The sequence below is a fragment of the Cyprinodon tularosa genome, unplaced genomic scaffold, assembly GCF_016077235.1.
Source record: "Cyprinodon tularosa strain WSP-4 unplaced genomic scaffold, ASM1607723v1 ctg1070, whole genome shotgun sequence".
Taxonomy (NCBI): Eukaryota; Metazoa; Chordata; class Actinopteri; order Cyprinodontiformes; family Cyprinodontidae; genus Cyprinodon; species Cyprinodon tularosa.
Window position 1 is genome coordinate 1 of NW_024037861.1, and position 22,901 is coordinate 22,901.

Here is a 22,901-nt window from a genome sequence, read left to right on the forward strand (position 1 = left end):
GAATGTTAGTGTCAGAGACGGAAAGGAAGAGGGAGAAGTGGAAAAAGGGAACAGATGGAAAGCAGAGACGGTGGAACAGAAAGAGGCATCGCTCTCCATGACAGACCTTTCTATTTGCACCACCTGATTATGGATGGAGGGAGAATCTGATCAACATCTCCTTATTATTGGAATCCTGCTCTGGTTCAGAATCAACCAAAGAAAAGATGTAGATCAAACAGATGCTGCATGAATCTGCTGAATCTCTCCAGCAAACAGTGGCGCTCCCTGGAGAGCAGTAAATAACTTCATTCTTCAGCTTCCCTCCATGTTTATGTCAGCGCCACACGGTTATCTGCTTTACGTCGTTATGGAAGAAAAGCTCTACACCTCATTTATAAAGTATGGCAGCTTCTTAAAGGCAGCTTTTTCCACCTCTCCCCACTCTGGCTTTGGAAAACTGCTCAAAAAGAAAGAAGGTGAATCCCCCTCCCTTCCTGTAATAATGGGAGGGGGTGGGGGTGGAGCAGGACATTTGGATTGTTCTGCATCATTCTTAGATGTTTTCTTGAAAGAAGGGAGACGTCTGCAGACGCGTCTCTGCTGTGAGCCTGCAGCCCCATGATAACAGATCAGTCAGGTTGACTGAGGAAAACGTGAAAAATAATCACTTGTGTCTCCCTTCTTCTACTTCTACTTTGTTTGTTGTTTCTTCTGGCCAGGTGTGAACTAAAACATTTTATTTCATTTTCTACGCAGTTTGTAGCTCCCATCTGGGTCAACTCATTTATTTTAATATTTAGTTAAAAACAACAGTTCATACATCCTAGTATTTAAATGAAACATTCAATCAAAATAGATAATTTTCAGTACATTTCTGTTGCTCATGTTTATGTAGTTTGGTTAAAAGCAAATTAAAATGTAAGGAGGAACCTTTGTTTTGTTCCGCATGTCGCGTTGTTGCACCTGGGAAAGATTGATGGACACAATTATTGGCATCACTCCAGGAAGTTTCACCCAGAAACGTTAAGATTTTCTGTGAGAAAAGTTGTATAAATAATCTTTATTCCTCTGGACTTTATGCAGCCATTGAGAAACTACTTAATTGTTTTACACATCTTTATTTGTGTAAACCTTTATATTTGTTTTGAGATAATTTGGGTTTCTGTTTCCCATTCAGGGGCTTTGTAAGACATGGTTGGGTAGTTTGGGTTCCCTCTGGTCGAGTGGTTAGGGTTCTCTCTGGTTGGGGGGTTTGGGTTCCCTCTGGTCGGGGGGTTTGGGTTCCCTCTGGTCGAGGGGTTTGGGTTCCCTCTGGTCGAGTGGTTAGGGTTCTCTGTGGTTGGGGGGTTTGGGTTCCCTCTGGTCGGGGGGTTTGGGTTCCCTCTGGTCGAGGGGTTTGGGTTCCCTCTGGTTGGGTGAGTTGGGTTTCCTCTGGTTGGGTAGTTTGGTTCTCTCTGGTCGGGTGAGTTGGGTTCCCTCTGGTCGAGTGGTTAGGGTTCTCTCTGGTTGGGGGCTTTGGGTTCCCTCTGGTCGAGGGATTTGGGTTCCCTCTGGTCGAGTGGTTAGGGTTATCTCTGGTTGGGGGGTTTGGGTTCCCTCTGGTCGGGGGGTTTGGGTTCCCTCTGGTCGAGTGAGTTGGGTTCCCTCTGGTCGAGTGGTTACGGTTCTCTGTGGTTAGGGGGTTTGAGTTCCCTCTGGTCGGGGGGTTAGGGTTCCCTCTGGTCGAGTGAGTTGGGTTCCCTCTGGTCGAGTGGTTAGGGTTCTCTGTGGTTGGGGGGTTTGAGTTCCCTCTGGTCGGGGGGTTAGGGTTCCCTCTGGTCGGGGGGTTTGGGTTCTCTCTGGTCGGGGGGTTAGGGTTCCCTCTGGTCGAGTGGTTAGGGTTCTCTCTGGTCGGGGGGTTTGGGTTCCCTCTGGTCGAGGGGTTTGGGTTCTCTCTGGTCGGGGGGTTAGGGTTCCCTCTGGTCGAGTGGTTAGGGTTCGCTCTGGTCGGGGGGTTTGGGTTCCCTCTGGTCGAGGGGTTTGGGTTCTCTCTAGTCGGGGGGTTAGGGTTCCCTCTGGTGGAGTGGTTAGGGTTCGCTCTGGTCGGAGGGTTTGGGTTACCTCTGGTCGAGGGGTTTGGGTTCCCTCTGGTCGGGTTAGTTGGGTTCCCTCTGGTCGAGTTGTTAGGGTTCTCTCTGGTTGGGGGGTTTGGGTTCCCTCTGGTCGGGGGGTTTAGGTTCCCTCTGGTCGAGTGAGTTGGGTTCCCTCTGGTTGGGGGGTTTGGGTTCCCTCTGGTCGAGTGGTTAGGGTTCTCTCTGGTTGGGGGGTTTGGGTTCCCTCTGGTCGGGGGGTTTGGGTTCCCTCTGGTCGAGTGAGTTGGGTTCCCTCTGGTCGAGTGGTTAGGGTTCTCTGTGGTTGGGGGGTTTGGGTTCCCTCTGGTTGGGGGGTTTGGGTTCCCTCTGGTTGGGTTCCCTCCTTGGACCTGCATGTCTACAGCCCAGTAGAGCTCAGCTCACACCCAGCAGGGGTCTGCATACAGTCAATAGAAGCTGCGGCCCGCTCTGACAGATAGACTGGTGGCCATCTTGGCCATTAGCCTACCGCTAATCCAGGTCGCAGTGGTAAAGGATGGCATTGATGTGACTGTTTCTCTCCCCTCATTGGGTCAGACTCTGGGAGGCATCAGTTTATCTGATGGAGCTCGAATAAAAGAAAACAATCGTCCTAAATATGCATTGGTCTGTCTTCATCTATAGAGCAGAGAATAGAGCAGAGAGAATAGAGCAGAGAGAATAGAGCAGAGAGAATAGAGCAGAGAATAGAGCAGAGAGAATAGAGCAGAGAGAATAGAGCAGAGAATAGAGCAGAGAGAATAGAGCAGAGAGAATAGAGCAGAGAGAATAGAGCAGAGAATAGAGCAGAGAGAATAGAGCAGAGAATAGAGCAGAGAATAGAGCAGAGAGAATAGAGCAGAGAATAGAGCAGAGAGAATAGAGCAGAGAATAGAGCAGAGAATAGAGCAGAGAATAGAGCAGAGAGAATAGAGCAGAGAGAATAGAGCAGAGAGAATAGAGCAGAGAGAATAGAGCAGAGAATAGAGCAGAGAATAGAGCAGAGAATAGAGCAGAGAGAATAGAGCAGAGAGAATAGAGCAGAGAATAGAGCAGAGAATAGAGCAGAGAATAGAGCAGAGAGAATAGAGCAGAGAGAATAGAGCAGAGAGAATAGAGCAGAGAGAATAGAGCAGAGAGCATAGAGCAGAGAGAATAGAGCAGAGAATAGAGCAGAGAATAGAGCAGAGAATAGAGCAGAGAGAATAGAGCAGAGAGAATAGAGCAGAGAATAGAGCAGAGAATAGAGCAGAGAATAGAGCAGAGAGAATAGAGCAGAGAATAGAGCAGAGAGAATAGAGCAGAGAGAATAGAGCAGAGAGCATAGAGCAGAGAGAATAGAGCAGAGAATAGAGCAGAGCATAGAGCAGAGAGAATAGAGCAGAGCATAGAGCAGAGAATAGAGCAGAGAGAATAGAGCAGAGAGAATAGAGCAGAGAGAATAGAGCAGAGAGCATAGAGCAGAGAGAATAGAGCAGAGAGCATAGAGCAGAGAATAGAGCAGAGAGAATAGAGCAGAGAGAATAGAGCAGAGAGAATAGAGCAGAGAATAGAGCAGAGAGAATAGAGCAGAGAATAGAGCAGAGAATAGAGCAGAGAATAGAGCAGAGAGAATAGAGCAGAGAGAATAGAGCAGAGAGAATAGAGCAGAGAGAATAGAGCAGAGAATAGAGCAGAGAATAGAGCAGAGAATAGAGCAGAGAGAATAGAGCAGAGAGAATAGAGCAGAGAGAATAGAGCAGAGAGAATAGAGCAGAGAGCATAGAGCAGAGAGAATAGAGCAGAGAATAGAGCAGAGAATAGAGCAGAGAATAGAGCAGAGAGAATAGAGCAGAGAGAATAGAGCAGAGAGAATAGAGCAGAGAATAGAGCAGAGAATAGAGCAGAGAATAGAGCAGAGAGAATAGAGCAGAGAATAGAGCAGAGAGAATAGAGCAGAGAGAATAGAGCAGAGAGCATAGAGCAGAGAGAATAGAGCAGAGAATAGAGCAGAGCATAGAGCAGAGAGAATAGAGCAGAGCATAGAGCAGAGAATAGAGCAGAGAGAATAGAGCAGAGAGAATAGAGCAGAGAGAATAGAGCAGAGAGCATAGAGCAGAGAGAATAGAGCAGAGAGCATAGAGCAGAGAATAGAGCAGAGAGAATAGAGCAGAGAGAATAGAGCAGAGAATAGAGCAGAGAATAGAGCAGAGAATAGAGCAGAGAGAATAGAGCAGAGAATAGAGCAGAGAGAATAGAGCAGAGAGAATAGAGCAGAGAGCATAGAGCAGAGAGAATAGAGCAGAGAATAGAGCAGAGCATAGAGCAGAGAGAATAGAGCAGAGCATAGAGCAGAGAATAGAGCAGAGAGAATAGAGCAGAGCATAGAGCAGAGAGAATAGAGCAGAGAATAGAGCAGAGCATAGAGCAGAGAGAATAGAGCAGAGAATAGAGCAGAGAATAGAGCAGAGAGAATAGAGCAGAGCATAGAGCAGAGAGCATAGAGCAGAGAGAATAGAGCAGAGAGAATAGAGCAGAGAATAGAGCAGAGACAATAGAGCAGAGAGAATAGAGCAGAGAATAGAGCAGAGAGAATAGAGCAGAGAATAGAGCAGAGAATAGAGCAGAGAGAATAGAGCAGAGAGAATAGAGCAGAGAATAGAGCAGAGAGAATAGAGCAGAGAGAATAGAGCAGAGAATAGAGCAGAGAATAGAGCAGAGAGAATAGAGCAGAGAGAATAGAGCAGAGAATAGAGCAGAGAGAATAGAGCAGAGAGAATAGAGCAGAGAATAGAGCAGAGAATAGAGCAGAGAGAATAGAGCAGAGAGAATAGAGCAGAGAGCATAGAGCAGAGCATAGAGCAGAGAGAATAGAGCAGAGCATAGAGCAGAGAGAATAGAGCAGAGAATAGAGCAGAGAGAATAGAGCAGAGAGAATAGAGCAGAGAGAATAGAGCAGAGAGAATAGAGCAGAGAATAGAGCAGAGAATAGAGCAGAGAGAATAGAGCAGAGAATAGAGCAGAGAGAATAGAGCAGAGAGAATAGAGCAGAGAATAGAGCAGAGAATAGAGTAGAGAGAATAGAGCAGAGAGAATAGAGCAGAGAATAGAGCAGAGAGAATAGAGCAGAGAGAATAGAGCAGAGAATAGAGCAGAGAGAATAGAGCAGAGAATAGAGCAGAGAGAATAGAGCAGAGAATAGAGCAGAGAGAATAGAGTAGAGAGAATAGAGCAGAGAGAATAGAGCAGAGAATAGAGTAGAGAGAATAGAGCAGAGAGAATAGAGCAGAGAATAGAGCAGAGAATAGAGCAGAGAGAATAGAGCAGAGAATAGAGCAGAGAATAGAGCAGAGAATAGAGTAGAGAGAATAGAGCAGAGAGAATAGAGCAGAGAATAGAGCAGAGAGAATAGAGCAGAGAATAGAGCAGAGAGAATAGAGCAGAGAATAGAGCAGAGAATAGAGCAGAGAGAATAGAGCAGAGAGAATAGAGCAGAGAGAATAGAGCAGAGAATAGAGCAGAGAGAATAGAGCAGAGAGAATAGAGCAGAGAATAGAGCAGAGAGAATAGAGCAGAGAGAATAGAGCAGAGAATAGAGCAGAGAGAATAGAGCAGAGAATAGAGCAGAGAGAATAGAGCAGAGAATAGAGCAGAGAATAGAGCAGAGAGAATAGAGCAGAGAGAATAGAGCAGAGAGAATAGAGCAGAGAATAGAGCAGAGAGAATAGAGCAGAGAGAATAGAGCAGAGAATAGAGCAGAGAATAGAGTAGAGAGAATAGAGCAGAGAGAATAGAGCAGAGAATAGAGCAGAGAGAATAGAGCAGAGAGAATAGAGCAGAGAATAGAGCAGAGAGAATAGAGCAGAGAATAGAGCAGAGAGAATAGAGCAGAGAATAGAGCAGAGAGAATAGAGTAGAGAGAATAGAGCAGAGAGAATAGAGCAGAGAATAGAGCAGAGAGAATAGAGCAGAGAGAATAGAGCAGAGAATAGAGCAGAGAGAATAGAGCAGAGAGAATAGAGCAGAGAATAGAGTAGAGAGAATAGAGCAGAGAGAATAGAGCAGAGAATAGAGCAGAGAATAGAGCAGAGAGAATAGAGCAGAGAATAGAGCAGAGAATAGAGCAGAGAATAGAGCAGAGAATAGAGCAGAGAATAGAGCAGAGAATAGAGCAGAGAATAGAGCAGAGAGAATAGAGCAGAGAGAATAGAGCAGAGAGAATAGAGCAGAGAGAATAGAGCAGAGAGCATAGAGCAGAGAATAGAGCAGGGGTTTAATGAGGCGCAGTGACAGTGTCTGAAATAAACACAGGGCAGAGGGGTAGAAGGTTGGCTGAATGCGTGGCAGATGCCTGACACATTGCTGTCCGTTCAGTCACTATAAAGAGCAGCTGCTCAGTCCTGCCTGCCCTCTGGCACTGTGAACACCCCCCCTCCCCCTGCCTCACCCTCTGTGCAGCACTAATGCTGCAGGGCATTCCATCTCTGGCAGATTAAAAACACACATGCATGCAAAAAGAGATGAGTGCAACAGAAAAACCTGATCAGCATCCCTTTATTCCAGCCCAGTTTCCAACATGGACGACTACATGAGGCCAAAGCGTTTGCTCTGCAGAGTTCACAGCTTTTCAAAGGAGAGAGCAGAGATGGAAAGCTAAAAACATTTAGCATCCAGCTGCTCTGCTTGCACTGACTCTGACTGAACAAGCTCCTCACTGACTGCACAGAGGCCTGCTTCCCACTTCCATCACTTCCCTTTAATAGGCGCTGATTCAGAGCAGCTGACAGTCTTTTACAGACCAGCAGGTCCAGTCTGTGCAGAGGTCTACCCACTGGAACCAGGCTCTATGCTGGGACAGGATCCCTGACCTCACTGCTCCTCCTCTAATGCTGCATTCAGAGCGCACGCAGCAGGAGCAGAAAAAACACGCGTCCTGCTTCATTTTTGATGCTTGTACCAGTTTAGTTCTGACGCTCGGCTGAAGCATCTTAGCTGCTCTAGCTGCGCGGTGGTAAAGTGGGTCTGATGCGCAGTGGGCGGAGCTACCCTATCCTTTCTCTGCCTGGAACAATGGCGGCTATATTAGCTGTGATCAGCGGGTAGAAAGTAGTTAGAATCTATGTTGAAGTGAGAAAGTCCTCCTGAAAACATGGTCTGTGCAGTCAGTTCATCCAGATTACCATCCTGCCTTCAAAGTTTATTTCTCTGTGGGAGCCGCTCAGACCCCCACATACCGGCGCTGCGCTGTCACTGGGAATCCCCAGCAGCAGCTGCCTCAGGCCCGCTCGCCTCTCCAGGGTTTTCCCCTCCTGTTGGTGGCGGCTGGAAGTAGATGTTAGCGTTTTTCAGGTCTGTGCTACAAACTGCAGGCAGCAGGATAATAAAAGCCAACATATTCTGCCGGCAGGTTTCTACATTTGAAGGTAATTTAGGCGTTAATAAACTGTTTCAGAGGAGTGATCATAGCGCTCTGCATCAGCAGTGCTGCGTCTGACTCCCTGCCAGCTCCCAGATCAGCTTCTCTCATTGGTCGATGAGGCGCATCCAGCAGCTAAAGTTCCATTTTTCCAACTCCAGCAGCTGCTGCAGGTGAAGCGCCTCAGATGCTCAGAAGCTTATGAGGCTCCTGCTGCTCAGATGCTGCCTTATGGAAATATATCACCAGAATGATTGACAGTTAAGATGACCACTGATTGAGATGATCTAAGATCGTCCTCTAACCCTTTTAGAAAACTGTTCTACAGACCATCCTGTCTCTGATGAACACGAGGATCTCAGAATTAAATCCACTCTAACAACCCTCCATGTTCTCATGGAAAACATTGTTTTTATCTTTTACTCCTCGACATGCGGCGGTCGCTGCCTGGTCGGATGATGAGCTGCAGAGAAATAGCACAGAGACGTTCTGATGAAGCTGGACATTAATGCTAACGCTTTCTAGCAGAGCGTAGCTGCAGATCTTATAGCTGGTAGCGTTTCACTGACTCCTGATTCATGGATGTGTCCAACAGTGATGTGAGGATTAAGTAGAACCAGGTGGAGCTGATTTAATGTCCCTCTGCATGTATCTATAGCAGCAGCTTCTACACCAGCAGATCAACAGGAAGGGCGGCTCTATTCCAGGAAGTCCTCTGGAGATGATTTCACCTTCATGAAGATTATGGAGCGCAGAGAGCAGCCTCAGTCAGAGGCTTTGTAGAGGCGCTGCAGACAGACCTCTGCAGGAGATCCTTCCTGCCTACAGCTTCTAAAGAGCTTCATGGTGGAACTGAATGAAGCTGCTAGCTGATGCCTTTAGGCCTGAACGGGAAATATTAATCCAGACAACTTCCCATCAGATCATTTTCCCAATCCTGATAACTGCTCAGACCAAAACAAAAGGAGCGCAGATGACTGGATGTTTTGTCCCGTCACCATCAGCAGCAGGTCACCCAGCACACCCTGAGGTGATGGACGGGTGAGGAGGGGGGGGCAGCAGGCCACAAAGGTATCTACTGTTGGAGGAGGGCTTCCCAGGAAATGAGGGCATTTGTCTTTAAGGAGGAGATCAGATGGCATGGCATCTTCTGGCCTGTCAGAGCCACTGGAACAGGACAGGAACTACACAAGGCTCCTTTATGGGGCCCGGGGTAATTGTGGGGTATAGGTTACTGGGGGGGGGGGCATCGGTAAAGGAATGAATAGGTATGAACAGGTGCCTGCTCATTTAGATGACTGCTCAGGTATGAAGGGAAGGAAGGAGGCAGAGGCTGCAGGGAGACGGCGCCTCTGGATAAACGCCTGAGAGTTGTCGGTTTAAATCCCTTCCAGATTCTTCTGGCCGCCCCGTCTCTGAGAACAATGACGGGGGGGGGGGGGGGGGGGGGGGGGGGGGGGGGGGGGGAGGGGGGGGGGCCCCTTCCCGGGCCTTTATGGTGTGTCTGCCACCCCCAAAATAAAGACCCCGGTTTTTGGTCTTCCCTACAAAGGGGGGGCCCCTTTTTTTAAAGGGTCTAACAGTTAGTGGGGCCCGAAGGGCCAGGCGGGTAAAGGAAGCGGGGCCCCACAAAAGGGGAAACCCCCCTGGAAGTCGGGGGTTTTACGGGCTTTAAATTTGGAACCCTTTAACAAGGGGGCCCTGGAAAGCCCCCCCCATTGGAAAAAAATTAAAAAAATAAAAACCACCCCAAAAAAAAAACCCATTCCATGATTCAGCATTTCCATTAGGAAGCACAGGCCTCTATGATGATGACATCAGCATCGTGTCTGATTGAAAGTTCAATTTTGGGAAAAAACGGCAGATTACTGGGGAAAATTTTAATTTAAAATCGGGACCAACCAAAAATACCGAGGGGAATATTTAAGATCAGGACCAACCAGATTACTGAGGGAATATTTAAGATCAGGACCAACCAGATTACTGAGGGAATATTTAAGATCGGGACCAACCAGATTACTGAGGGAATATTTAAGATCAGGGGGCCAACCAATTAAAAGGGGGGAATTTAAGACGGGACCAACCAGATTACTGAGGGGAAAATTTTAAAATCAACCAAAACCCAAATTTCTGGGGAATAATTTAAAAATCAACCAAACCCCAATTTTCTGAAAGGAAAAAATTTAAAAACCAAACCAACCAGATTACTGAAGGAATATTTAAGATCAGGACCAACCAGATTACTGAGGGAATATTTAAGATCAACCCCAAACCCAAATTTCCCCAGGGAATAATTTTTTTAAATCGGGACCCCAACCCCGATTTCTGAGGGGAATTTTTAAGATCAGGGCCAACCAATTACCCAGGGGAAAATTTAAGATCGGGGCCAACCCAAATTTCTGAAGGGAAAATTTAAGGGTCAGGGGCCAACCCAATTTCTTAAAGGGAAAATTTTAAAATCAGGGCCAACCAGATTTTCTGAGGGAATAATTTTAAAATCAGGGCCAACCAGATTACGAGGGAATATTTTAAATTCAGGGCCAACCAAATTAACGAAGGAAATTTAAGACAGGGCCAACCCGAATTTTGAGGGAAAAATTTAAGAAACGGGGCCCAAAACCGATTACTGAGGGAATATTTAAATCAGGGCCAACCAATTACGAAGGAATATTTAAATCAGGGCCAACCAGAAAAACTGAAGGAATATTTAAGATCAGGGCCAACCAATTAATGAGGGGGAATAATTTTTAAAATCAGGGCCAACCCAAATTTTCGAGGAAAATTTAAAATTTAGGACCAACCAATTTTCTGAAAGGGAAAAAAATTTAAGGGTCAGGGGCCAACCAAAATTACTGAAGGAATATTTTAAATCAGGGCCAACCAATTACTGAGGGGAAAAATTTTAAATCAGGGCCAACCAGATTACTGAGGGGAAAATTTTAAGGGGGCAGGGCCCCAAACCCGATTTCTGAAAGGGGAAAAATTTTAAAACAACCCAAACCCGATTACGAGGGAATAATTTTTAAAAACCCGGGCCAACCAATTACTTGGGGGGAATAATTTTAAAATCGGGACCAACCAGACTTAATAGGGGAAAATTTTAAAATCCGGGGCCAACCAATTAATGGAGGGGTTTTTTAAGGGTCAGGGCCAAAACCCAAATTTCTGAGGGGGAAAATTTAAGGGTCAGGACCAACCAAAATTAACCCGAGGGGAATTTTTTAAGATCAGGACCAAACCCGATTACGAGGGAATATTAAAAATTTAGGGCCAAAGGGGGGGGGGGGGTTTTTTTTTCTTGAGGGAATATTTAAAATTTTGGACCAACCAATAACTGAGGGGAAAATTTAAGATCAGGACCAAACCAAAATTTCTGAGGGGAAAATTTAAATTTAGGACCAACCAGATTACTTAGGGAATATTTAAATTTAGGAAACCAAAACCAGATTACTGAGGGAATATTTAAGATCCCGGACCAATCAATTAACTGAGGGGGAAAATTTAAGATCAAACCAACCAATTACTTTAGGTAAAAAAAAAAAAAAAAAATTTTTAAAAATCAGGGCCAAAACCCGATTTTCTGAGGGGAAAATTTAAGATTCAGGGCCCTTTCCCAAATTTCTGAGGGGAAAAATTTAAGATCAGGGCCAACCAAAACGAGGGGAAATTTAAGATCGGGACCAACCATAAAAACTGGGGGGAATATTTTTGGGTCAGGACCAAAACCCGATTACGGGGGGGGAAATTTTTAAAATCAGGGGCCCAAACCAAATTTTCCGAGGGGAAAATTTAAATCCGGGACCAACCAGAATTAAAGAGGGGGAAAAATTTAAGAAAAAAGGGGCCCAACCAATTTAAACCGAGGGGGAAAATTTAAGATTTGGGACCAACCCCAATTTCTGAGGGGAAATTTAAATCAGACCAACCAATTTTCCGGGGGGAAAATTTAAATCCCGGGCCAACCAGATTACGGGGGGAATTTTAAGACAAGGGCCAACCAGATTACTGAGGAAAAATTTAAGATCCCGGGCCAACCAATTACTGAAGGAATATTTAAGATCAGGACCAACCAGATTACTGAAGGAATATTTTAAAATTTAGGCCAAACCCGAAAAACGGGGGGAATTTTTTAAGATCAGGGGGGGGGCCCAAGGGGGGGGGCCAAGGGGTTCCTGAGGGGAAAATTTAAGATCAGGAAACCCAAACCCAAATTTTTTTAAGGAATATTTAAATCAGGGCCAACCAAAAACTGAGGGAAATTTAAGACCAGGGCCAACCGATTACTGAGGAATATTTAAGATCGGGGCCAACCCAAATTTCTGATTTAAAAATTTTAAAATTTGGGGCCAAAACCCAAATTTCTGAGGGAATATTTAAATCGGACCAACCAATTTCCGAGGGAATATTTTTAAAAATCAGGGCCAAACCCCGAATTTCAGAGGGAATATTTAAGATCAGGACCAACCAGATTACCCGAGGGAATATTTTAAAATCAGGGCCAACCAGAAAACTGAGGGAATATTTAAAGTTCAAGGGGCCAACCAATTACTGAGGGGAAAATTTTAAAATTTTAGGGCCAACCAATTTTTCTTGGGGGGAATATTTAAAAAAAGTTCGGGGAAATTTTAACCATTGAATTTCTGAGGGGAAAATTTAAGAAACAGGAAACCCAACAATTATTGGGGGAAAATTTAAGGAACAGACCAACCAATTACTGGGGTGGGAAAAATTTTAAAATCAGGACCCCAAACCCAAATTTCTTTAGGGAAAATTTTAAAAGACAGGGAAACCCCCCAATTACTGAGGAAATATTTTAAGATCAGACCAACCAGAAAACGAGGGAAATTTAAGAACAGGACCCAACCAATGAAAAAGAGGAAAAATTTAAAATCAAAGGGCCAACCAGAAAATTTCTGAGGGGGGGAAAAAAAAGTCAGGGCCAACCAGATTACTGAGGTTTTTAAACAAACCCCAATTCCCCCGGGCCCCCCCCTAAATTTAAAAGCATCGGGCAACCCCCCTTACTAAAAGGAATTTTTCCGGGCCAAAACCTTTACCGAGGTTTTTGGAATCAGCCGCCCAAAATTACCCCGAGGAAATTTTAAAATCCCCCCCCGGCCCCCAAACCCGGTTACAAAAATATTTTCAAGCCCCAAACCCATCTTTAAAATATTTAAACCCCCCAACCTTCTAGGGAAAAATTTTTGGACGGACCCCAACCCCAAAATTTTAAAATAGGGAATTTTTTAAATTTTGGGACCAAAACCCCAAATTTTATCCCCCCCCAAAAGGGTTATAAATCAGGACAAACCAGAAAAATGAGGGAAAAAGGTCGTTTTTCCAAACCAAATTAACCCCCCAAATTTTTAAAGGTTGGGGGACCAAACCCCCAATTACCCCCCCCCAAAAGGGAAAAATTTAAAAAATCAAAAACCAACCATAAAACCTTGGGGAAAAAGAAGTCGGAACCCAAAACCAATTACTAGGAAAAAATCAGGCCCCAACCCCAAACCAGGGGAAAAATTTTTTGGGGGACCGAAACCCGGGAAAAAAGAGGGGGAATATTTAAGATCAACCAAAAACCCCCAAATTTCGAAGGAAATTATTAAAAATTCAGGACCCCAAACCCGATTTTCTTTAGGAATATTTTAAGAATGGGGCCAAAACCGATTACTTTTAAAGGGGAAAGAATACATAAAACCAACCAGGATATTGGGAATATTTAAGGGCCGGACCCAAACCCGATTAGGGAAAAAAAAAGATCCAGGGGCCAACCCCGAATTCTGGAAAATAAATTTTTTTTCCGACCCAACCCCGTGCTTGGGTTGGAAATTTTAAGGAATCCCCAAAAAAAATACTGGGGAATAAAATCAAGGCCCAACAGGGAAACCCCGGGTAAAAACCGGACCTTTCTTCCCCCCCCAAACTTTTGGGAAAATAATTTAAATTTTAACAAAAAACCGTACTGAGGGGGAAATTTAAAAATTTTCAGCCCCCCCAAATTACCCCCCGAAAATATTTTTTCGGCCCCCCAACCCCCTTTTACAAATAATTTAAAATCGGCCACAAACCCGAGGGTTTTGCGGACCCCCCCAAAACCCAGGTTTTTCCACCCAAAAAATTACTTGGGTTTTGACCCGGCCAACCAAATTCCTTAAAAATTTAAACGGGACCCAAACCCCGGGTTTACAAAATATTTAAATCAACCAAACCTTTAAAAACCCCAGTTTATTGGGGGCCCCCCCACAACCAAATTCTGAAGGTTTAAACACCCAAAAGTTTACTGGGAAATTTGTTCGGGCCCAAACCCCCAATTTTCCCCCAAAATTTAATCTTTCCCCCAACCCCCCCTTACCCCAAATTTTCCCCAAAATCAGCCTTTCCCCCCCCAAACCTTTAAAAGGAATTTTTCGTAACCATATTAGGGGGGGTTTTGGGGGGGGGTTTGGCAAACCCCAAACGGGGGGAAAAAAACGGGGGAACCCAACGGGGGGGGGGGGGGGGGCTTTGGGGGGGGGGGGGTTTTTTTCCCGGGGGGGGGGGGGGGGGGGGGCCCAAACCCAAACCTGATGAATATTTAAAAAATCGGGGGGCCAACCCCAATTACTTGGGGGGGGGGGGGGGGGGAAAAATTTTAAATCAGGGGGCCCCAAACCCGATTACTGAGGAAAATACTTTTTTTGGGGAAACCCGGGAAAAAAACCCCCCTTTTCCCCCCCCGGGGAAAATTTTAAAAAAATTTTAAGGGAAAACCAAACCCTGATAAAAACTTTTAGGGGAAAATTTAAGAAATTTTAGGACCAACCAGATTAAATGAGGGAAAATTTTAAATCGGGAAACCAAAAAAAAATTTAAGGGCCAATGGGAATAAAAATTTTTAAGATCAGGACCAACCAGATTACTGAAGGAATATTTAAGATCAGAGGGCCAACCAATTACGGGAGGGGAAATTTAAGATCGGGGCCCAAACCCGGATTACGAAGGAATATTTAAGATTCAGGGGGTCCCAAACCCAAAAAAAGAGGGGGTAAATTTAAAAAATCAGACCAACCAGAATTTCAAAAGGGAAAAATTTTTTGATCAGGGCCCCAACCCCGAAATTTCTGAGGGAATATTTAAGATCAGGACCAACCAGATTACTGAAGAAAATTTTAAAATTTAGGGCCCAAAAACCCAATTTCTGAGGGAATATTTAAGATCTGGAAACCCCCCCCAAATTTTTAAGGGGAAAATTTAAATCGGACCAAACCCAAATTTCTGGGGGAATTTTAAAAATCAGGGCCAACCAGATTAACTGAGGGGAAAATTTAAGATCAGTCAACCAATTACTGAGGGGAATATTTAAGATCGGGACCAACCAGATTACTGAGGGAATATTTAAGATCAGAAACCCAAACCCGATTACTGAAGGGGAAAATTTAAATCAGGACCCCCCCGATTACAGGAAAGGGGAAAATTTAAAGATCAGGGCCAACCAATTACTGAGGGAATATTTAAATCATGGGGGGGGCCATCCAGAATTTCCCGGGGGGAATATTTAAGATCAGGACCCCAAACCCGATTACTGAAGGGGGAAAATTTAAAAAATCGGACCAAACCCAAATTTCGAAGGAAATATTTAAAGATCGGACCCAAAACCCGGTTACATTTGGGGAAAAATTTTAAAATCAGGAAACCAAACCCGATTACGGGGAATATTTAAAAATCCCGGACCAACCAATTACTGAGGGGAAAATTTAAATCGGGACCTAACCAGATTACTGAGGAAAATTTAAAATCAGGGCCAAACCAAATTTCTGAGGGAATATTTAAAGGGTCCACCAACCAGGGTTACGAGGGGAAAATTTAAGATCAGGGCCAAAACCCGATTACCCGAGGGAATAATTTTAAAAATCAAGGAAACCCAACCCCCATTTCTGAGGGAATATTTAAGATTTGGGGGCCAACCAATTACTTTAGGGGAAAAATTTTAAAATCAGGACCAACCAAAATTTCTGGGGAATATTTTTAAAAAACAGGGCCAACCAAATTAAAAGAGGGGAAAATTTTAAAGGAAACGGGGCCAACCAGATTAAAAGAAAAGGAAAATTTAAGATCAGGGCCAACCAGATTTCTGAGGAAATTTGAAACCCAACTAAAACCCGATCACTGAAGGGAAATTTAAGATCAGGGCCCCAACCCGATTACTGGGGGAATTTTTTAAATCAGGACCAACCAATTACGAAGGAAAAATTTTTAAGGGTCAGACCAACCAGATTTCTGAGGGGGAAATTTTAAAATCGGAAACCAAAACCCAAATTTCTGAGGGGAAAATTTAAAAATCAGGACCAACCAATTCCCGAGGGGAAAATTTTAAAGGTCGGACCAACCCGATTAATGAGGGGAAAATTTTTAAAATCAGGACCAACCAATTTCTGAGGGAATATTTTAAGATCAGGGGCCCAAACCCGAATTTCTTGGGGGTACCCCCTTTTTTCGGGGCCCAAAACCCGAATTTTCTGGGGGGAATATTTAAAATCAGGACCAAACCCCTTTACTGAGGGAATATTTAAGATCAGGGCCAACCAAAAATTAAATGAGGGAAAAATTTTAAAATCCCGGGCCAACCAATTACTGAAGGAATATTTAAGATCAACCAAACCAATTACGAGGGAATATTTAAGAACAGGACCAACCAAATTTCTGAAAAGGGAAAATTTAAGATCGGGAAACCCAAACCCAATTTCTGAGGGAATATTTAAGATCGGGAACCCCAAACCCGATTACTGAGGGGAAAATTTTAAAATCGGGGCCCAAACCAAATTACTGAGAAGGAAAATTTTAAAATCAAGGAAACCCAACCCAAAATTACTGAGGGAATATTTAAGATCAGGACCAACCAGATTACTGAGGGAATATTTAAGATCAGGACCAACCAGATTACTGAGGGAATATTTAAGATCAGGACCAACCAGATTACTGAGGGAATATTTAAGATCAGGACCAACCAGATTACTGAGGGAATATTTAAGATCAGGACCAACCAGATTACTGAGGGAATATTTAAGATCAGGACCAACCAGATTACTGAGGGAATATTTAAATTTTAAAACCAACCAATTACTTTGGGGGAAATTTAAATCGGGGCCAACCAATTACTGAGGAATATTTAAATTTGGGGCCCAACCAATTACGGAGGGGGAAAATTTTAAAATCAGGAACCCAAACCCGAATTTCTGGGGGGAAATTTTTTGATCAGACCAACCAATACTGAGGGAAAATTTTATAACAAGGGGCCAACCAGATTACTGGGGGGGAATTTTTTTAAAAAAAGGACCAACCAGATTACTGAGGGAATATTTAAGATCAGGACCAACCAGATTACTGAAGGAATATTTAAAAATCATACCCAAACCCGATTTTGTTTAGGAATATTTAAATCCCGGGGGGCCCAAACCCAAATTTTCTGACGGGGAAAAATTTTAAAATCAGGACCAACCAATTAAACCGGGAATATTTAAGATCAGGGCCAACCAGATTCCGAGGAATAATTTTAAAATCAGGACCAACCAATTTCTGATGGGGAAAATTTAAAGATCAGGGGCCAACCCGATTACTGAGGGGGAAATTTTTTAAAAGCAAACCGACCAATTACGAAAGGGGAAAATTTTAAAATTCAGGACCAACCAAAAAAAGGGGCTGAGGGGAAAATTAAATCAGGGGCCTTAAATGGGGGGGGAAAAAAAAATGAGGGGGGAAAATTTAAGATCAGGACCCAACCAGATTCTGAGGGAATATTTAAGACAGGACCCAACCAATTATTTAGGGAATATTTAAGATCAACCAACCAATAACTGAGGGAAAATTTAAATCAGACCAACCAATTTCGAGGGGAAAATTTTGATCAGGAAAAAAAACCCAAATTGCGAGTTATTTAAGATCAGGGTCCCAAACCCGATTTTCTGAGGGGGGTATTTTAAAATCAGGGCCAACCAATTACTGAGGGGAAAATTTAAGGGTAAAAGGGCCAACCAATTACTGAGGGAATATTTTAAGATTTAGGGCCCAAACCCAAAATTTCTGAGGGAAATTTAAGATCAGGACCCAACCAGATTACAAAAGGGGAAAATTTAAAAATCAAGGGGCCAAACCCGAAATTTCTGAAGGGGGGTATTTAAGAAACAGGGCCAACCAAATACTGAGGGGAATAATTTTAAGATCAGGGCCAACCAATTACAAGGAATATTTAAGAACAGAACCCCAAACCCAATTTCTGAGGGAATATTTAAGAACAGGAAACCCAAACCCAAATTTCTGGGGAATATTTAAAAATCATTTACCAAACCGATTACCGAGGGAATAATTTTAAAATCAGGAACCCAACCCAAATTAAACCCAGGGAATATTTAAATCAGGACCAACCAGATTACCGGGGGGAATATTTTAAAATCAGGGCCGGAACCAGATTACTGAGGGAATATTTTAAAATCGGGGACCAAAACCCGATAACTGAGGGAATATTTAAAAATCAGGGCCAACCAGGGTAACTGAGGGGAAAATTTAAGATCGACCAACCAGTTTGCCGAGGGAATATTTAAGATCAGGACCAACCAGATTACCGAGGGGAAAATTTTTAAATCAAGGGCCCAAACCCGAAAAAACCGAGGGAATATTTAAGAAACAAGGGCCAAACCAGAATTTCGAAGGGGGAAAATTTTTAAAAATCCCACCCAACCAGAAAAAACTTAGGGGAAAAAATTTTAAAATTAGGACCAACCCAAAAGCGAAAAAAACCCGGGTTTAAATGGAAACAGGGGAAAATTTAAAAAACAGGACCAAAAACCGGGGAAAATTTAAAACCCCGGGAAAATAATTTAAGGGGTATTTTGACCAAAAACCAAAAAACTGAGGGGAATAATTTTAAAACAACCAACCAGATTTTTTGAGGGGAAAAATTTAAGATCAGGGCCCAACCCAATTAAATGAGGGAATATTTTAAAATCCAGGGGCCAACCCGATTTCTTAGGGAATATTTAAGATCCCGGAAACCCAAACCCAAAACTGAGGGGAAATTTTAAAATCAGGGCCAAACCCAAATTTCCCCGAGGGAAAAATTTAAAATCAGTCCAAACCCCCAAAATTAAATGAGGGAATAATTTTAAGGGTCAAAGGACCCAACCAATTTCTGAGGAAATTTTAAAGGGCAGGACCAACCCCAAATTTCTGGGGGGAATATTTAAAATCAGGACCAACCAGAAATTTCTGAAAGGGAATATTTAAGATCAGGACCAACCAGATTACTGAGGGAATATTTAAGATCAGGGGCCCCAACCCCAAATTTTTTAGGGATATTTCCCCCGTTTTTCCTTTTAAAAAGACAGAATCCCTCAATCCTCCCCTTCTGCGGGAATCCTCACTGGTCTGGAAAAAATCAAACACGGGTTCTGTGGGGTACAAATCGCTGCAAATTGCTGGCCCGCTGGGAGCTGCTAGGGATCGCTGGGTTTTCTGCTTTCTGGGAAAAGGGGTTGGGGGCTAGGGGATCGTAGGGAAGCTTGGGTGCGCTACGGGGCGCTTCTAGCTGCCCGCTGCTTTGCGGGTTTGCTGCTAAATTCTGGCCCGCTAGCTTCGCTGCAAATTGGGCCCGCTAGCGGGGGGGGGGGGGCCGGGTGGGCCCACAGGCCCCTGCAAGCTTCTGGGGTGCTAGGGGGGTTTGCTGCTAGGGGCCCCCTGGCCCCAGCGGTTTGCCTGCTAATTGGGTGGGTGCTAGCGGTTTGCTGGGTACCCCTCGCTGGGTAGCCTGCTGGGTAGCATTTCCGCCCTAAACTGTTTTCGCTAGGGGGGGTTTTCGCAGCACTGACGGGGACGGGGGGGTAAACACAGTGCTGGGAAATGAGCTAATGTGTAGCATATGAGGCTAATGGCTGCTAGCTGCTGCTCAGCTGACAGCCTGGCAGGATGGAAACACAGCTGCTCCCCACACCTACAGCAGAACATTCAGGGAACAGAGGAAATCTAGTTTGGTTTTCTATGCTATGATGAGAGGAACCCAGCGGCTCTCTGAAGGTTCCCCCCCCCCCCCCCCCCCCCCACACACACACACACACACACAGGGCAGAGCAGGGAAGAGATGCAGCTACAAAGATGCAAACACCAAACATGACAACAACAAAATGGCCGACTGCAGACGGGGTTTGATGCTGTGGAGTCATAACAGGGTGATAGCAGGGGGGGTGCGTGGGCACACAGCAGAGGGAGGAGATTAAACACTTTCATTCAGAGTTGGAGTCTTATCTCGCTTTCAGGCTTTCTTTGAGAGCTCGATAGGAGCTTCCAGGCTGCAAGATGTCGCTGTGTAGTCTGGCTCTGATTGAAGCAGCCTACACCATCACACCCCCCCACAGATGGAGGACATCGATAGCAGCTGTACGTGGAGCCGCCTGACGGCGGCCGCAGAAGGCGGCTGACGATGGCCCCTCCTGTACGGCCGGTAAAGGAGGAGAGGCCATCAGGACTGGAAGCTCTGTTGAGCGCAGGCTGAGTGAGAGAGCGAGCGTGGCGTCCCGTCACCTCAGGGAAGGCAGAGATAAGACGAGCGTATGGGCTGAGATAAGATGGGAGCAAAAACAGACTGGAAGTGAGTCACTGCAAGGAGGCCTGCAGCCTCACAGCCAAACCGTCCGTCAGAGGCCTCGTCTCTGACAGGTCGGAGCGCAGCGGCGTTCCCTGAAGCACACATCAGGTCCTCATTGTCCGTTAGAAAGAACAAACATCCTTTAGCTCCTCCAGACAACATGCAGGAGATGGCCTTCAACCTGTAGCTTTCTAACGGGTCTGCTGGTGGAGCAAAGCCAACATGGAGGATGGAGCTTCACAGAGACACTGGAAGCTGTTCCTTCCTGCTGAATGTCAGCCGTGACCTGCTGACATCATCTGGATCGATCCGTCTGACCGATCCAGATCAGTGGATCTGTCTCACTGCATCAGCTGGACCTGAAGTTCACACAGAGCGTTTGGTTTGCAGCTGCAGTCCATCCAGATCCTGCTACCTCAGGCTCCCCCGGCACACCTGTCTGATTTCTCCAGTGTCTGCCTGACGTCCCAGAATCTCCTAAACTCTGGCAGACGCTGAACTTTCTATGGATTCTTTCTATTCTGGGCGTAAACATTAGAGACTGACATTTTTTCGGGAATCCCATGGGTCACGGGATTCCCGTGGGATTCCCGTGGGATGGGAGTCAGTATTAGTAACGATCACGGGATTGGGACGGTACAGGATTAAACATTAACGGGAGCAGACGGGAGCGGGAGCAAACCAATAGTAACTTCCGCTCTGAGTTTTTCACCCGCGCTCAAAAACAACAAGAATGGGAGTGGAGCAGGAGCGGGAGTCATTCTGAATGGGAGCGGGATGGGAGTGGGAGTAATTTCACCAGGAGTGGGACGGGACAGGTTTTAGATTTCTACTCTGGCCCGGAATCGGGACGGGACACCATTTTTTTCTGTGGGAGTGGGACGGGACAGGAGTGAAAATCCACTCCCGTGTCAGTCTCTAGTAAACATGGAGGATTCATAACCAGTCCAGAACTTCTGTCCAATGACATCCTAACTTCTGCATAACGCACGGCAGCGTAATGCCCAGGAAATGATGCACAGTGTCCTGAGGGGGGTATTAACCTAGCTGCTGTTTACCGCCTGCCAGAAACGCAGGGAGGATCCATCACTCACCTTCTGGCTCACCCTATGATGGGGATGAAGTCTGGAGGAGAACTGACGGTTTCCTCCTGTGAACCCCCTTTATACCAAAACGCTGCCAATACGCCATTATACAGTAGCTGGAAGTTAGAAACACGTTCAGCGCTCGTCTGGAACACGGGCAGATACGCTGATATGCTGGAGAGAAGTTCTGGATAAGTTACGCAGAAGTTTAGGATCAGCTGGACGCCACGACTGATGAGGAACTGACACTGAACGGATGTCAACCATCAGATAACTGACCTGGAACTGATGGACCACTGATGGCAGACGCCGGCGTACGGCGGGAATCATATGGCGACGTGTTTCAGCGTACCTAAACGTATCCAACGTATGTCAGCGTTTTTACCAGATTATCAGTAGGTCAGACATACGCTGGTCTAAATGGTCATGCTGTGACAGCGTTCAGACAGCATGAATGATTCCGTTTCAAACCTGCTGATAAAGTTTAATTTCCAGGAGTGAAGCAGGAATCTTACTTTTTTCTCTCAACCTGAACTAAAAGTCTGGGATTCTGATTGAATTTCATTCCTCACATCTTTCTACATGTTTCTGCTGCTGAGATCCATCCATGGACTTTATTCCAACATCTCCAGAGTTCTGAGCTCCATGCCGCCCTGCACTCTCTGAAATGCTAATAAACTGGTTCCCCATATTAATGGAGTGCCAGCAGCGTCTGTTAGCATGTGCTAAACATGGCGGCTGGAAGCTGGAGACCAGCTGCAGCCTCTGGAAATGAATGAAGATCCAAACATCAGCAGAGATTCTTAATTGAATCCAATTAGTGAGCCTGTGAGGGGGGGGCTGAAGGTATGCCACACACGAGGGGTGAGACAGGAGTGATGCATGGAGTGATAAGAGACGGCGCCGTGGCAGGACAACACAGAAGAGTCCCTTCACACGGTAAAGGCGATAAGCATCACCTCCATCCCTCAGCCTGCCTCCGTCACTGACAGAAAACACTGATATGATTCTGAGGACGAACTGAGGCCCATGGAGGAGCAACAATGGAGGAGGAGGAACAGCTGGGAGGTGAAGGTGTGATTCTCTCACCTCCAGCCGGCCTCCGGTCACAGAAAACAGCAGCAAACCCAGCAGAGCTGCGAGGAGCAGCAGCGCCGGGCGCTATCTGATGGCAAACTATTTGGGACACGCCCATTTGTGACACGCGCTCTCAGTGTTTTTGACACCTGAGCGAAGAAAGCAGCAGCAGCTTGGTGTGGTTATCAGATCAGATCAGAGGAGATAAATCCACAGACGCTCCGCTATCGCTGCGACACGCCAGCAACAGGTCACGGTGTCACGCAATAGGTGACCACGCCTCCGCCTGCAGCGCCTCCGCCTGCAGCGCCTCCTCATGCCGACCTCACACCAGGAAGTTTGACACTAGAATCACGTTCTGGTCGGATTAAAATCAGGTTTTATTTAGATTTTACTTTCAGGTAAACTAAAGAGTTAAAGTCCTGAAAAAAAAAAAAACGATTCTAAGCAAAAGAAGAAAATTCGGGATAAGGTGGGGGGTGGGGTGGGTGTGGTTGGGTTTAGGGGGTGTGGGGTCAGGTGGAGGGTGGGGTGTGAGGTGAGGTGGGGGGTCAGGTGGGGTGAGGTGGGGTGGGGTGAGGTGGGGTGGGGTGAGGTGGGGTGTGGGGTGTTTGGAACATAACATCTAAGATAAACTAATCAGGTTTTAGCTCCTTCAC

At 45.5% G+C, this 22,901-nt stretch overlaps 1 protein-coding gene across 1 annotated transcript in view; it reads right to left on the minus strand.

The window, feature by feature from the left end:
• Nucleotides 1-7,879: 7,879 nt before the first annotated feature.
• Nucleotides 7,880-22,901, minus strand: part of bcas3 (BCAS3 microtubule associated cell migration factor) — a gene marked incomplete at its 5' end in the record, with an annotated part of 133,751 nt that continues 118,729 nt past the window's right edge. The window contains 5 exons of the mRNA XM_038290058.1: nt 7,880-7,930; nt 8,466-8,634; nt 19,877-20,050; nt 20,093-20,172; nt 21,445-21,517. Of these exons, the coding sequence (XP_038145986.1) occupies nt 7,880-7,930; nt 8,466-8,634; nt 19,877-20,050; nt 20,093-20,172; nt 21,445-21,517 (547 nt within the window). The remainder of the gene's footprint in view (nt 7,931-8,465; nt 8,635-19,876; nt 20,051-20,092; nt 20,173-21,444; nt 21,518-22,901) is intronic.